We start from the raw sequence: 14879 nt of genomic DNA, 5'->3' as shown, positions 1-14879 counted from the left end.
TGTGGCAGATGTGGTTGCATGGATGAGAAATGAGAAACAAAACAAAGCATACGTTTCATAGAAGTTTAATTTTGCAATACTTGTGGATATACAATATTTTTTTTGTTTTTCCACTGTCTGCGTAGATATAAAGTCTATCTGGTTTGCCGACTCGGGAACACGCACATACAGTTGTCCATGTGAAGCAATCCGCATCTAAATCTAAACCACACAATTCTAAACATTGACCTTGAGCTTTATTGATTGTGATTGCAAATGCCAATCGAATTGGGAATTGCAATCTTTTAAATTGAAATGGTGTATCGGTCGGGATCATGGGTATTCGAGGAATGAGGACATCTTCACCTTTGAAAGGCCCCGTTAAACTCGTTGCTTCCACTACGTTATTCATCAATTTCCTAACTGCAAGTCGCGTGCCGTTGCAGAGTTTTGGCTGATTAATATTCCGCAACAGGATAATTGGCACACCTATTTTCAATTTTAATATGTGTGGTGACATCCCTGGTAGATCAAGTGAGTTTAAAAATTCCGTTGGATAATTAACTACTTCATCTGCTTCCACAACGGTATCTATCGACTTATATGTAATTTCCTCACTTTGAATGCTGGATTGAATAACATTATTAAGTTGATAGACATCTTTATTCTTTGCGGCAAGGATAGCTCGTTTACTGAGCCAACCGTGATTTCTATGATTAATTTGAATATCAGGAAATACTTTTTCGATCAGTTCTTCTTTCGATGTTACTAAATTACAAAAATTATCAGGAAATGATATTCGTCTAGACGTCTCATCGACTGGCAGCTGTCCGTTTCCAATGTCCAGTAACTGTCGTGAGAATACCTCAGCTGATGGATCATTCTGCAACTGGACACGCATATTCGTAGTCAACTGCAATGTACGTACGTGTCGCCACAGTGTTGAATATTTCAGGCAAGCATTTAATTCGTCTGCTGGTGTCGATCGAGAAATTACAGGCAATGTTTGCCTTAAATCTCCTGCGAGCAATATCAAAGCATACCCGAATGGTTGAACATTTCCACGTAAATCTTGTAACGATTGATCAAGAGCTTTAAGCGATTTTTTATGTGCCACCGTGCATTCATCCCAAACAATGAGTTTACATTTTTGTAATACTTTTCCCATACAGGATGCTTTGGAAATATTGCACGTGGGAGTCTCAATGATTTGCATGTTTAATGGAAACTTCAGATCTGAATGCGCAGTCCTTCCACCTGGTAACAATGTCGCAGCTATTCAGACGAAGCAAGAGCTAAGGCTATGTCATTTTTTGATCGAACCGTTGCTGGAATCAATCTAATGAGGAATGTTTTCCCAGTTCCTCCTGGCGCATCCAAGAAGACGGTACCCCCAACTTCGTCATTTATCATTTGCATTATGCGATCATAAATGCTTTTCTGTTCACGCGTTAATTTGGGAATGTTTGATTGGACATATGACTGAAGATCACCAATTTTGTAACTCTGTTCACGGCGTAAATCCACATCAAATGAAGCAATCGCAGCTTGGGTGGGTGCTGGCATTCCCAATTGACTAAGAACTTTATTTGCATTAGCTAAGCACTTGTCTTCAATATTTATCAATGCTTCATTGTAAATGCCTTCTGTAAATTCAGACAAAAGTGAATATTTAACCTAACAAAGGATTTTTTGGTCATTATGTAGGGATATTATTTTCTGTGTGTTTGGTTATTTTGACTTTTTTTGTTTGCATAGTCTTAAGTCTATCTGGGCTATAAGAAAGTTGGGTATTTTAATTTATTTACTGTAAGTCATCCTTCTTGGTGGCTTTTCTTTTTGTTTTGGTGTTTTTTGTTTTTTTTTTTAATAAAATACAGATGTTTTAGCTGTTAAATATAATTCAAAAAAATTTTTTATTTAATCAGTTGTGATTTTGTTTACATTGGCAACGGCCATACGGGCTCTTTGTGATTGGTCGTTGTGTTTGACAGCGGCCATCTTGCATTGATCTGATTGGTTTTTCTTTGTTTACATTTCCAAATTAAAAATGTACAAATTAAAAATAGATAGATAGATTTATTAAAAATAGATGAAAACAATATTTGATGCGGGTTATATATCGTGCTAAAATTTGAGCTCAATCGGTGCAGAACATTTTGAGTTTTTGAAGGGTACACAAGCGAACTTAACATTTTTATATATATAGATATTGAATCATTTAACCAGTAAGTTTTTTACCTATGAATTGTCTTGTATTCATGAAACGTGTTGGTCTCTATCAAGTTGAAAGTAAATTTCAATTTGTTTTGCCAATGAAAAATTTTCAAGCACTACAGAAATTCATTGTTTAAAAATTACAGATAATTTCTCCCTTAATACATTGTTCTCTTATGAAGGGCTTATTAATTACAGCTGTTTTTAATTTTTACAAATTCATATCATCTTTCTGTTGTTTTGTTTTGATTTTATTGTAATACGTAATTAACCCTGGAGTAGTCGCGCGGTTAACAGTTACATGAATGGTCGCATGGTTGACCAGTGTCACCCACAGAATGATTTTGTTTTTGGTATCCTATAATTTAATTACTTAATTATTAATCTTTATGCCTTAGTTTAATGTTAGAAAGGGTTTATAAATAAAAACAATCATGAAATAACTTGAAAAATATATTGTAAAAGCAAACAAAAGCATTTTTAAGTACAAGTAAAAGTCACAAATTTACCGTAAGTAGATTCTATTATAAAAGCAAACACATTATTAACTGTTATGAATATCATGAATTTAATACAAAATACAAATATTTTAAAAACAATTTTGGCAAACACTTTTTAAATGATCATTGCACATCCACTTTTCACATTTATCACACCATTTCCTTGTGGTTTTATCTCTTTGTCGCCCACAGTCATGGCAACGTCCTCTAGCACCTTCTCTTCCTTTTGTTGATGCTGGCTCTTGCATTGACGTACCAAGAAGAATACATGCCCGGCGCCTTAATTCAATAGGTAGTTGCAATATTATAGACCTATATTGAATTTGTGGTTTAACCATTTCCCATGCCAAATTTTGTAAAAATATTCTTTTATTGAATTCGATTTGTAAATACAAAGTGCATTGATCGCTGAAATATTTAAGAGATTAAAAAACACAACCATTGGCCATCGACGAGTATTTCTTTGCGCATTGTACCTCGCTATTAGTTGGTCAAGTAAATCAATCCCAATTTTAGTGTGGTTATAAAATGTTACGATTTCAGGCTTAGATAACTCACCTGTTTCTTCATCGATATAATTGTCGTGATGTAATGTTGAGATTAGAAGAACTGCCCGATTCCTTTTTGGACAGTAAGAAACTAGTGTGCAGTCTTCTTGAAAACCAAACATTGACGAGAATGCAGAACGGTGTTTGTTTGGCTGAAATTCCTTGGGGATTTCAGTTTTGTTTTTCCGGAGGGTACCAACATATGTGAGCCCTTTAGTTTCTAACAATTTTTTGGCCGTCGGAATACTGCTGAACCAATTGTCTCCAGTTATATTCCTGTGGGATCCTTTTACCGGTTCCACCAATCTCAGTACAACGTCCATTGGAGAATTACTCAACCGGTATGGACCGTCCGGCTGAACACCCACATATGTTTCCAAGTTGAACGTGTATGCCATTTTAGCATCTAATAGTGCAAATGTTTTGATGCCGTATTTAGCTGGCTTATTTGGAATGTATTGCCTGAATGGGCATCTGCCTCGGAAAGCTAATAATTGCTCATCTATGGTGATTTATTGACTGGGAATGAAGAATTTGGGGAAGTTATTATTTACAATTTCAAATTATCAAACACCTCTCTGATTGGAGCAAATTTATCAATTTCTCTACGTGAAGCTCTATCATGCATATTATCAAATCGTAAACATCTCAGTAGAAAAGCAAATATTTGCCTACTCATTGAAAGATAACATGACTCCATGCCGTATCCCTTGGAATTGTCCCACAATTTTTGAACATTAGTCCTGGACATCCCGTAACTCCCTATCAAATATAGTAGACCAAATAAAGCTCGAAGCTCAACTTCATCTGTTGTCCTGGCATCTCTATCTCGTGAATATCTACTTTTGAAATTGTTTATGTAAATATTTGTTGAACTCACAATCAAACCATAAACATTGCTATCTAAAAAAAGGTCAAGTAAGTTGACTTCTGAATTTATCTTCGAGGCTGTTCCTTTTGGGCCAGGGAGGTGCGTTATGATATTTTCTGAGCGGGTTTTGACTTTTTTTTTAGGCAAACTCTTCAACCATTTTGTTTTCCCATCTTTTCCGAGGTAAAATGAATTTTGTGACTCACCCTCGTAATCATCGTCTTCATCAGCTGACTGCTCGGAATTCGTATTGTGATCACTCTCACTTAGATGATCTATCTCGCCTGAATCCGATTCTTCGGGATCCCTTTCTTCCTCTTCATCAGATAATTCTTTGAGCCACTGCTGCCAAATTTTGGGATCTGATGAGTACTCAACTTCTCTTTTGTTAGTTTGTAACATGATCTATGTAAAAATAAAAATAAAATAGGGTTTAGGTATTATTTCTATTGGAAGGAAAAAACTAAATAGATGAAAAATAACAAATTGATAAATATCTATCTCATAAAACAAATTATTAAAGAAAAAATTACTTACCGGTAAAATAACTTAAAAGGTCGCGTGGGGGACACTTGTCAACCAAACTAGTTTGAGGTGAAATACCTTTCTTAGTTGAAGGGTAAACTGAACGACGACACTGTAGATTCCAACAATAGGGTCTTCTTGAAAGATACTGGAAGGGACAGAATGGTGGTTTTGGTTAACAATTAAAATTATTGTAATACATAAAAAACATGTAAAATCTAATTTGTGATAATTAACAATATTCAAAAATGTTTAAACTATTAATGTTTATGAACTGAATACTGATGGGTAATAAGTCTTTATACATATGAGTATGTATGTCTAATTATATATGTCATATCTTATGTATTTTTATGTCAGAATAACATATACTTAATACATTTAGAATAGTGTAATGAACAGCAAATTAATTTTGTAGCATTTTATAAATGCAAAGTCAGTTACAGGAATTTCCAAATGAAACTTAAAGATGACTGCTTCATAAGATTTTTTGGTAAAATATTAAAATATCAGTGTAAGCATAACAAATACCTTTTTCGTTAGCCAAAATATTAGTTTGAGTCATATGAAAACAGTTCTGATTGTCTTGATTGATGGAGGTGGATATAGTTATGTTTTACAAGAAACTGACTATTCTGTTTTAGTGTTCATTTATATAAACACAAAAATAAGTTAATATTTTTAAATTTTCTAAATGGCAGTTTACATTATTCAAAATTATGAGTCTAGAAATGTTGTAGCAGCTCATTTTCGTATTTTGAAAAATTGTTCAACTTTTTGAACACGCCTTAAGAGATGATATTGTACTTCAAATGGTAATATACATAAGCATAATTAATATTTAATGATAACAAGCTTGGCATTTTATTAAATCATTACAAAGTAAAAACATTGGTGTCATTTGAGTATTATTGAATGTTTATTGCCTTTTCTGCACAAGTAATATTTAGGGAAAAACATTTTTTCCCAAAAATTAAAAATTTACCACCTACCAGTTTTAGTGACAAGAATAATAAAATAATTTCAACTGATCTTGGTTTTTGCTAATTCTATTGCAATTCCAGAATGTTAACTAATTTTTTCTGCTTTTTTTTTTAAATTTATTAAAAGTATAAAAGCTATATTATCAATGAGGTTAGCAAATAAGTTAGCAGGAGCTAACTTATTTCTGTTGAATCAATTTGTTTTTAATACTCTTAACAAAAAAATTAAAAATATCATTTAAAATTTTAAAAAGTTTTATTTTTTATTCATGTTGATGATTTTACCATTAATTTTACTGATAATACACATGCAGTATTAATTTTAAATTTATTTAAATAAAAATAAGATAATTATTTTTAAAAATTATTTATCAGAAATATTAATAAAAGAAACACATTAAAGTGATATTAATTATAATGTACCTTTTCTTTTATTTAATAACATGTGATAATTTTTTAAAGTGATCAGATAGTATCCCTTCTTAAATAAAATTTCACAATTAGATCAAATATAAAGAAGTTAAATATTAACTTTGACTGATTAAACTAAACTGCTTTGGATTTTGAATAAATTTATACTCGTACTTCATAATCTTATATATTCAATACGTGACATTATACAATAATAGTCCATTTAATGTATAAATAAATTAATCCAAACTATACCTTTACATTCAGATTTAATTCATTTTATTTAATTATTAAATCCATTTTGTAAAAATTATTAGAATTGGAGTGATTATAATTAGCACTGTTTTTATTTTTTAATTCCAATTTAATTTAATAAAAAAAGTAGATTTTTATATAAATTGTATTTCTTTTTTCTTTTTTATTGGCATACAGTTTATAGCTGAAAAGAAAGTCAATAATTGAAAGTTTCAAAATTACTCTTCTTAATGTGCTGATAAAAAATAAACAAATGAATCTACAATGATGGACCTTAATAAAGTAAACTTTTTATTTTGCAGTATTATTATGGGAAAAATTTTATAGAACTTTAATCTAAAGAAGTATTGAAAATTTTATGACCCTGCCACTTACTCATGATACACAATTATCAGATATTATAGGAAGTCTTGGTCAAAGTTTTTACAAATTTCATTCCCATATTTCAAAATAAAAACACTGAAAATATAGAACTTTTAAAATACAAAAATTATTTAATAAAATTATACAATAAAAATAAGATAATTAACTTTTCAGGATTTTCATCAGTAAACGAAATTTAAGAGAAAAAAATTATTCTAGAAACGAATTTCTAAATATAATATGTATGTATAATGTACACAAAGTTACAGTTTTGATTTTAATTATGACACAATAATTTTTAGATAGCTGTTTTATTTTATTATTACTGATAAAAAAAAATTATGTTTCAGGTGGAATATTGCCTGGATATTGTTCAATGTTGGACATTCTCTCCAAGGCATAACAATAGCGTTAATTGTTACATGTAATTGTCAGGTGGTAAGCCTATATACAAGATCATTAAAACGTAAACATAAGGCTCGAAATGGTATATCAAGATCAGCTAGTTTGCAGTTGCTAACTTGGTCACCAACTCCAGATGCTGTTTAAGTTATGGCTAATAACATGAATTATATTAAGAGTAATAATAAAAATATGCGATGTCTTCAATAAAATGATAATTTCATAATGTTATCAAAATAGCAATGAAGAGTGGCTGCTAATCAAAGTAAAACGGTAAGACATGTAAACTGTAAAAGGCTGTGTCAGAAGCACTAATATGTTTTGTACTGTTAAAGTATGAACTATATTAAAAGTAATACCTTAATTTCAACTAGATGTTTATAGATCTTTATATTTTGAAGTAAATCTTTAAAAATATTTAGAAGAGAAAGTAAGGTTAGTTGTATATCAATGCTCCTAATTATCAGTCATTTAGAATTAATTGGTAGTTTTTTTATTTAAATGATTAGTTTAATTTTTCTGACTTTTGTGATGTTCTAGTCATTATTATCAACATGTTTTTTTAATAAGTACTTAAAATCTACTAATGAATGTTTACATTAATTTACTTTAATACACCATGATCAAAAAATAATTAGAACAATGTAACAATGTAAGTAGAAAAGAACAATGTGTTTTTTGTAATAATTAATGTTGTAATATTTGGTTCAAGATACTGAAATAACCAAGAATTCAAACCAATATTTGCTTATATGTACATGTAATTTATTTATCACAAATAAGTATATTCTAATTAATGTGAGTGAATGATCTTAATTAATATCAAATGATAATTGAAAATAATATATTAAAATTATATTATCACATGCATTTCATCATAATAATTAAAACAACCTCTACTCTATATAATGTGATACCATATAACATACTAAACAATAACATAAAATATAAGTACTCCTTCAATCACATGGAATCATAAATATCCAGAGGAGCTCATAAAATTCTTTTATACAGAAATTGAAGAATATTATACTTTAATTTATTTCTATACTGTATCATATAATATTTTTACTTTCTGTTAGTATTATTATTTACAAAATGGGATGTAATTACATAATGTATCTTAACACAAATGAAAAATTTAATTATACTTTAGTATTATGATTGAATTGTTTTATAAATATTGAGGTGGAATTTTTTAATGCAGCTTTGTTTTCACTTTAATCTATATATGTCTAAAACAAAAAGAGGGATTTTACATTAATTTTAATTTTTCTACAAGGATAGTACAAATTTATTATTTCAATAAAAATATGACTTAAATAATCAGAAAAAAATTGATCATTCACTCATTTCTTACAGTCTAATCTAATCTGCTGTATCTGAAACTTTCTCAGAAAATTGACATCACATACTTAAGCTTAGAGAGTGCTGACTTAGTTTAGATAATGTGCTGTGTTCTCTTTCCTCTTGTAAACTAAATAATTCTTTTACTTATTATAAGACAATACATCGATGTTTCTTTATTGTTTATTGATTATAATAAACGGAAAATCTTTAGAAGAAAACAGATTATGATGAATTTTAATCAAGTAAAATATAATTATCAAGAATACGTCAGAGAATTCTACAGATTCAACTTTTATTTCATGTACATCAGAATATATTGGTTTAATTTCTTCATCAACTAATACCCTACATAATATAATAATATTTATATTAAATGATACTGCATTATTATCTAGATTATTAGAAACACAGAGTTTTACACACATTATAAGATAATAATTTTTTTGTGTGCAGGTAGTACAATAAAAAATTTATACTGCTTACCTGTTAATATTAGAAAAATATTCTTCTTTCAAAGATTCTATATTTAATTTAAAATTGAGATTTTCTATATTTATTTAAAAATGATTTCTAAATTAGTAAAAAAAAATGTATGCATTTCACACCAATATAGTTTGTAAGTAAATTTTAATAAATAAAGTTATAGCCTGTCTCTTAATTGAAATTTGAAACGTTAGACTTGTGCCTTTTTGTGTGGAATTTTACACTGTACATGGCATTAGCATAATGAAATCGGCATTAGTGAAAAAAGCAGTTGAAATTTTAACCATAATGAATAAAAAAACTTTATAATAATTGTATGGGACATGTTATACTGAAAGGTACAAATACAGTTTATTTTTTACATGATTCTCTTATATATTTTTGGATTTTTAAATTATGCATACATAAAAAAAATGTTTTAATTAATGTGGGTACTTTATCAATTAATTTTATTTGGCTAAGTTTATAAGTTGTTAATGAAATAAATATCAGAAAATAATTTTACTAAACATTACCACTGATAGGGGTCTGGTTGCATATTCTATAGTCCATTAGATATTCTTCATGCTTAGTGGTCAAAGTGCTCATGTAGTAAGTCAGTCTCCTCATCCATCTATAAAACATGCACAATTTTATTAAGTTAATACTATTTATTTTCAGATATTTAAAATTTAAATTAAAGAAGCTGATAACAAAGTTGTAGGACTTTCCCGTGATTCGGCTTTTTTCTGATGCATGGCTTACACACACATACACACAACTTAATGTAAAATATTTATCATTAAAAAGCTATTAATATTGATCAACTAACTAACTATTTCAGGGACAACATAAATATTATATTAAAAGAAAATTCTGGAATGTACAGTTTATGAGGATGACATTATTTCTATTGTTTATTCTTGAATTTTTATACAAAGCGTATGATTTTTATCTATATCTATCAAGGGAACTAAATTAAATGACTAAAAAAGTCAAGCCTACGTCAGAAATCAAATAAAGAAAGTATGGCAGATCTTCTAACTGAATTGTAGTTGTAGGTGTAATGTAATAACTGTTTAACCTATAGTAGTATTAAAAAAAAATCATTTATTCATAAAATTCTATTCCTATGCATTGTGCTAGTGTAATAAAAAAAAAAAAAAAAAACATTTTGTACAATATAGCATGTATATGTTGTTAAGTCAACTTGTTGAAGAAATTCTGTCTGTATAGTTGATGTTTCTCTTTTGATGTTTATTGTTTGATGTAAGTTATGTAACTTACTCCTTAGTGTATGAATAAATCATAGTATAAATTACCATAATTTGTCATTATATTTATTCATTGCATTGTATTTATTAAAACGTTAACTATTTCTAAAGAAAAAAAGCTTTGATCAGCGGGTTTACTTGAAGCAGAGTGATTATAAAAATAACATTTTCTTTTATGCAAATTTTTTGTAAATGTTAAATGATCTGATTTACACAAGCTAACAACGTATCAAATTAAATGATTCAAAATATAGCATGGAGTTATATTAATTTCTATTAATGGTAATGAAACATAAAAAATACAAGTAGCACAAGAGAAGCCAGTAAGAGTTCTCAGAGAATAATAATGCACATAATGCTATCATTTTCTGTGGCAGTGAGTAGAATGAAAATTTTAAATCCCATTATAAGGATTATAAATATGTCAGCTGCATTTTAGTGGGTTTGATATGCTAACAGATATTATTGCATTCAGCTCATAGAAGAAGGCAACAGGAAATCAAGATTTATATATTTACTGTACTTACTTTAGATATTTACTACATTAGATATTTACTATACTTACTTTACAATACTTACTTTTTATAATCTGCTTGGTAAAGGATTCTTATAGTTCTTGAAATTGATATATTCCCTATCCAAAGAAGGAAGAATGGCAAGGACAGAGGAAGCAGAGAATTAATTCTTAGCAAGACTTCCTCTGATCATGATGAATCATCTTGCTCAGGAGGAAGGGGAATAGCATGTTATTTACTATCCCCTTAATATTACTTTTGTATCTTATATTAAATTTTTTATACAATAATCATTATTTTAGTCATGTATGAACCTATAATAACTTTCATAATAATGTAAACATATTGAAAATTAATATTATTACTATGATAATCCAAGCAATATATTATCTGAGTATCAACCTCATATCATGTATTATTATTATTTTGATTATATAATTCCTAGTCTTTATCAAAAATGGTAAATAACATTTTTGTTATACCATCTTTGAGTGATAGAATTTTTTTTTCTTTTGAGATGATGGGTGTCAACCACTTTGTTCATTTTGCCTTATAAGAATGAAAATTTATAGCATATGAAAAATGCCTGACCGGGGTTAGAACCCCAAACCTCCAGATTAAAGGTACCACTCTGCCACCGAGATCAGTAGATATGAATTTTCATATCAAATATGTAACTTTTATAAGCACAAGCTAACTAATTTGAAAGATTGAACGAAGCTAGAAGATTGATTGGAACTAATATCAGTAAATTATTCATATCATAATATTTTAATTAAAATAATAACCAAGTTCATATCTTTTATTGAAACAATTATTTGTTAAAGTAACTTAAAGATTATTCTTTTTTTACCAGAAAAAGTAAATAACGTATTTTACAAATTAATGTATCATACGTTAAAATCTTGTAAACTAAAGAGTAAAAGAAGATTTTAATTGTCTTCTGTTCAAAGAATAATAGAAGTAAGTGTAGAGGTAACGTTTGGTTTCATTGTCCAGTAGACTAAGATAAGATTTAGTGAAAATTTTCAAGCTAAAAATTTTTTTTTTTATAAAAATACTGCAATATTTTTAAAACAATTTTGTTTACTTTGTTAATAATAAACATAAATTTTAAGCAAAACTCTTACATATCATGGGTGGATAATTTTATATTTTATTTCGATCTTTCTGTAGTTGTTATTACTGTATTTTATTATTATTATTTTTTTTTTTTTGTTTTTTACAAAAGAAATTATAAAATTCATATCACAGAACATATCAACGTCAAAAAAAAGTATTTATTTCTTATGAATATCGTTGTTGTTATATTAATTCAATGTACTGTGTACTTTATAAAGGTTACTCTCATACGTACTTATTAAACGCATAAATATATAAATGTACGCATTCTTCACCATTTATTTTTATTATATCAATTAGTTACTTATAAGGACTGAAATATAAAAATTAAAATAAAAATTTATTTCAATTTATAATTTCGTACAATTTAATTGTACAAAATTTAACCACATCAGAAGAAGAAAATATTATTATATTTTAATAGTCATTAAATTTTGATAAAATAATGCAAAATCATACTAACATAAAGAGTGATGCATGAATTGTAGCCAGAGTCCATAGATTGAATACATATTAGTAAAAAAAGGAATAACAAAAATAATTTCGATTCACCATCAGGTAATATGTTGAAAATATTTAATTCATAGTTGTACAAATCTAATCACGCTTGGCTACAAGTGGTGTAAAGGGCGTGGTCTATTTTGGCAATTGTGTCATAATTTTAGAAAATGTTCTTCAGATCCTGTATTGCGTATGGATTTGATTTAAGGTTTCTGCGATATTCAAAGAAAGTTGTACGGTAAGGAGAACGTGTTGACAACAGAATTTTTTCAAACGTTCACTCCTTAAGAAGAAATATTTGCAGAGATATCTTAGGCCTGAATGACACTCTGTGCTGTTAAAAAGTACTTAACGTTTTCTCTTCAAAGAGTTAAACACCGGATTTATAAAATATGTTAATTTTATCACTACTTTATAATAACCATGTAATACGCGTCTGATACACAAACTGATTTTTTTCATAATTTATTGAATGCTCTTGGATAGGGTCACCTTGGTTACAGCGTATTCCACTGCTTAGAACCAAATTTTATGAGAATTTACGTGAAGAGCTAAAACCAAGCCTCATTAATCATGTACTGGTATGAGTCTAACAGGCCCACGCAAATTCTATTCAAAACTCTTTAGTAGCAGGATACGGGAGCCATTTGGAAAGTTCTCGGCCTGATGATGAAAACACAAGATGTTTTATTTTTCTACATAGTCACTTTGCAGTTCAATACATTCAGACCAACGATTTTACATTTTTTAAACCTTCAGTATATGGGATTTCTCCAACTCTTCAAAACAAGCAGTTGTCTAAGCTTTGACCTCATCATTTGAAGTGAGTTCTTCATCACTTAAAGGTCTAGCAAGCCATTTCTATAAGTTTGATAAGAGGAAGTAATCGCTGGGGCCAAATCCATCGAATAAGGCGCAAATGGAACACTTTGAAGCGGAGACAAGGAGTTTTGCAGGAACAACCCGAGACCTGAGGGCAAGCGCGATAAAATGATAGAAAGAGTACTTTCTTTTTGGTCAGGTGTGGACGTTTAGACTGAATAGCACATTTCATTTGGTCTAGTAGTGAATCTTAATACTCTTCGAATATAGTCCTGCCTTTTTCCAGGCAGCCTATGAGCATCACATCTTGTCTAATCTAAAAAATCTAAAAAAACCGTACCATTACTTTTCCTGCAGATGGAACCGTTTTCTCTTTTAATTTTCTTTGATGTATTTCACCTCTTCCTTTTCTGTTTGGTGTGCTGTTTAGTCTCTGGAGAGTAATGATGAATCCGTGTTTCATCTGTTATAAAAAATCGAAAAAAATCAGCAGAATCGCTTTTAAATAAATCTAAACACTCTTGAGAAGTATTCAGTGGCATGAATTTCTGGTCGAAAAACACGGCACCCGCCAGAAGCTGAAGCGTTTTTCATACTCAAAAAATTGTGTTAATCTAGTAGACACGGCCTTTTCCGATGTTTACAATGTAGCAAGCTCGCGTATTTTGAGTTGCGATCATTTAATAAAATGGTATTGTGGATTTTTATGACAATTTAGTCGGTCATAGCAATTTTTTAGCGTCTCTAACATTCATCATCTTGAATGTACATATGATCACGTTTAAATGCAGCAGCCCATTTTTTCCTTCAAAACGAAAAGGAAGAAGCCTTTAAAGTGAAATCTAACTCTTTTATTTTGTCCGCCAGGTTAACCTTTTAAAACAAAGTACTTTAATATAGCTCGAACATCAATTTTTTCCATTTTTTTAATTTGCTCTATCACCGCATCATCAGCAAAATTAGTGGGTCTAAAACTTTGCAGAGCACCATCTAAATGGTCATACTTGAGAAATATCATAGCTATTTGGTCAGATTTCCGTGTCAGATTGAGAACTTTCTAAATGACCCGGGTAACTGTCTGCCGATTAACTGATTCAACTAATTGCAACTTCGCATTATAAGAATTTAGCTGTAAATTATTTTAAATGGTTGTAATACCACTTTACTAGTCCACTTTGTAAGGCTTCGAATGAATGGCATTCTAATGAATGGCAAATGACTTACGGCAAATGAAATCTAAGGATTATTGGGTTTCGGGCATAAAGAAACCTGTAGTACCAACAATTATATGGTACTCTTTACTGGTAGGCCTGTCCGAACCATAGTTATAAAAATTACGTCAGTTCATGAATTTGTCTCACGAGAGCCGTCAAAATCATAGCACTTATTCTGTGGGTAAATAATCTTAACAACACTGAACAGCTGGTCACTCAATGAAATATTTGACTGAAATGATGCAGTATGAACGATGAGAGACAGAAGAAACCCTATCTCTTGCCGCTGAGAGTAGGCTGTTAATGCGACATATTTATTCCCGAAATAGACGATAATGACATTCGTTTCAAGCAGATCAAACATAATGACTTGTTTAAACGATAGGGAAACTAGTTTTAATGCTTTACTCTTTATTGTAAGTAAAATATTGTTACCATTTATTTAAGATAATAATTTTGTGTTTCTATTAGTAGTAAATTACAAAAGACCACTGGCAGAAAAATTACAAATTATTTGTACATTATTCTAATTTATATACAATATTTGTAACGATTTAACTGTTTT

The 14879-nt window shown here is 29.3% G+C and overlaps 1 protein-coding gene across 1 annotated transcript in view; it reads left to right on the top strand.

Moving 5' to 3' along the window:
* LOC142318831 (adhesion G protein-coupled receptor L4-like) overlaps positions 1 to 7201 on the top strand; it is a 421773-nt gene extending 414572 nt beyond the window's left edge. Inside the window, exon 6 of the mRNA XM_075355366.1 lies at positions 7003 to 7201. Coding sequence (XP_075211481.1) covers positions 7003 to 7201 — 199 coding nt within the window. The remainder of the gene's footprint in view (positions 1 to 7002) is intronic.
* Positions 7202 to 14879: the final 7678 nt, after the last annotated feature.

Source organism: Lycorma delicatula, chromosome 2, assembly GCF_047948215.1.
Source record: "Lycorma delicatula isolate Av1 chromosome 2, ASM4794821v1, whole genome shotgun sequence".
Lineage (NCBI taxonomy): Eukaryota > Metazoa > Arthropoda > Insecta > Hemiptera > Fulgoridae > Lycorma > Lycorma delicatula.
The sequence above is the reverse complement of the archived record's forward strand: the minus strand, read 5'-3'. Positions and strand labels throughout refer to the sequence as shown.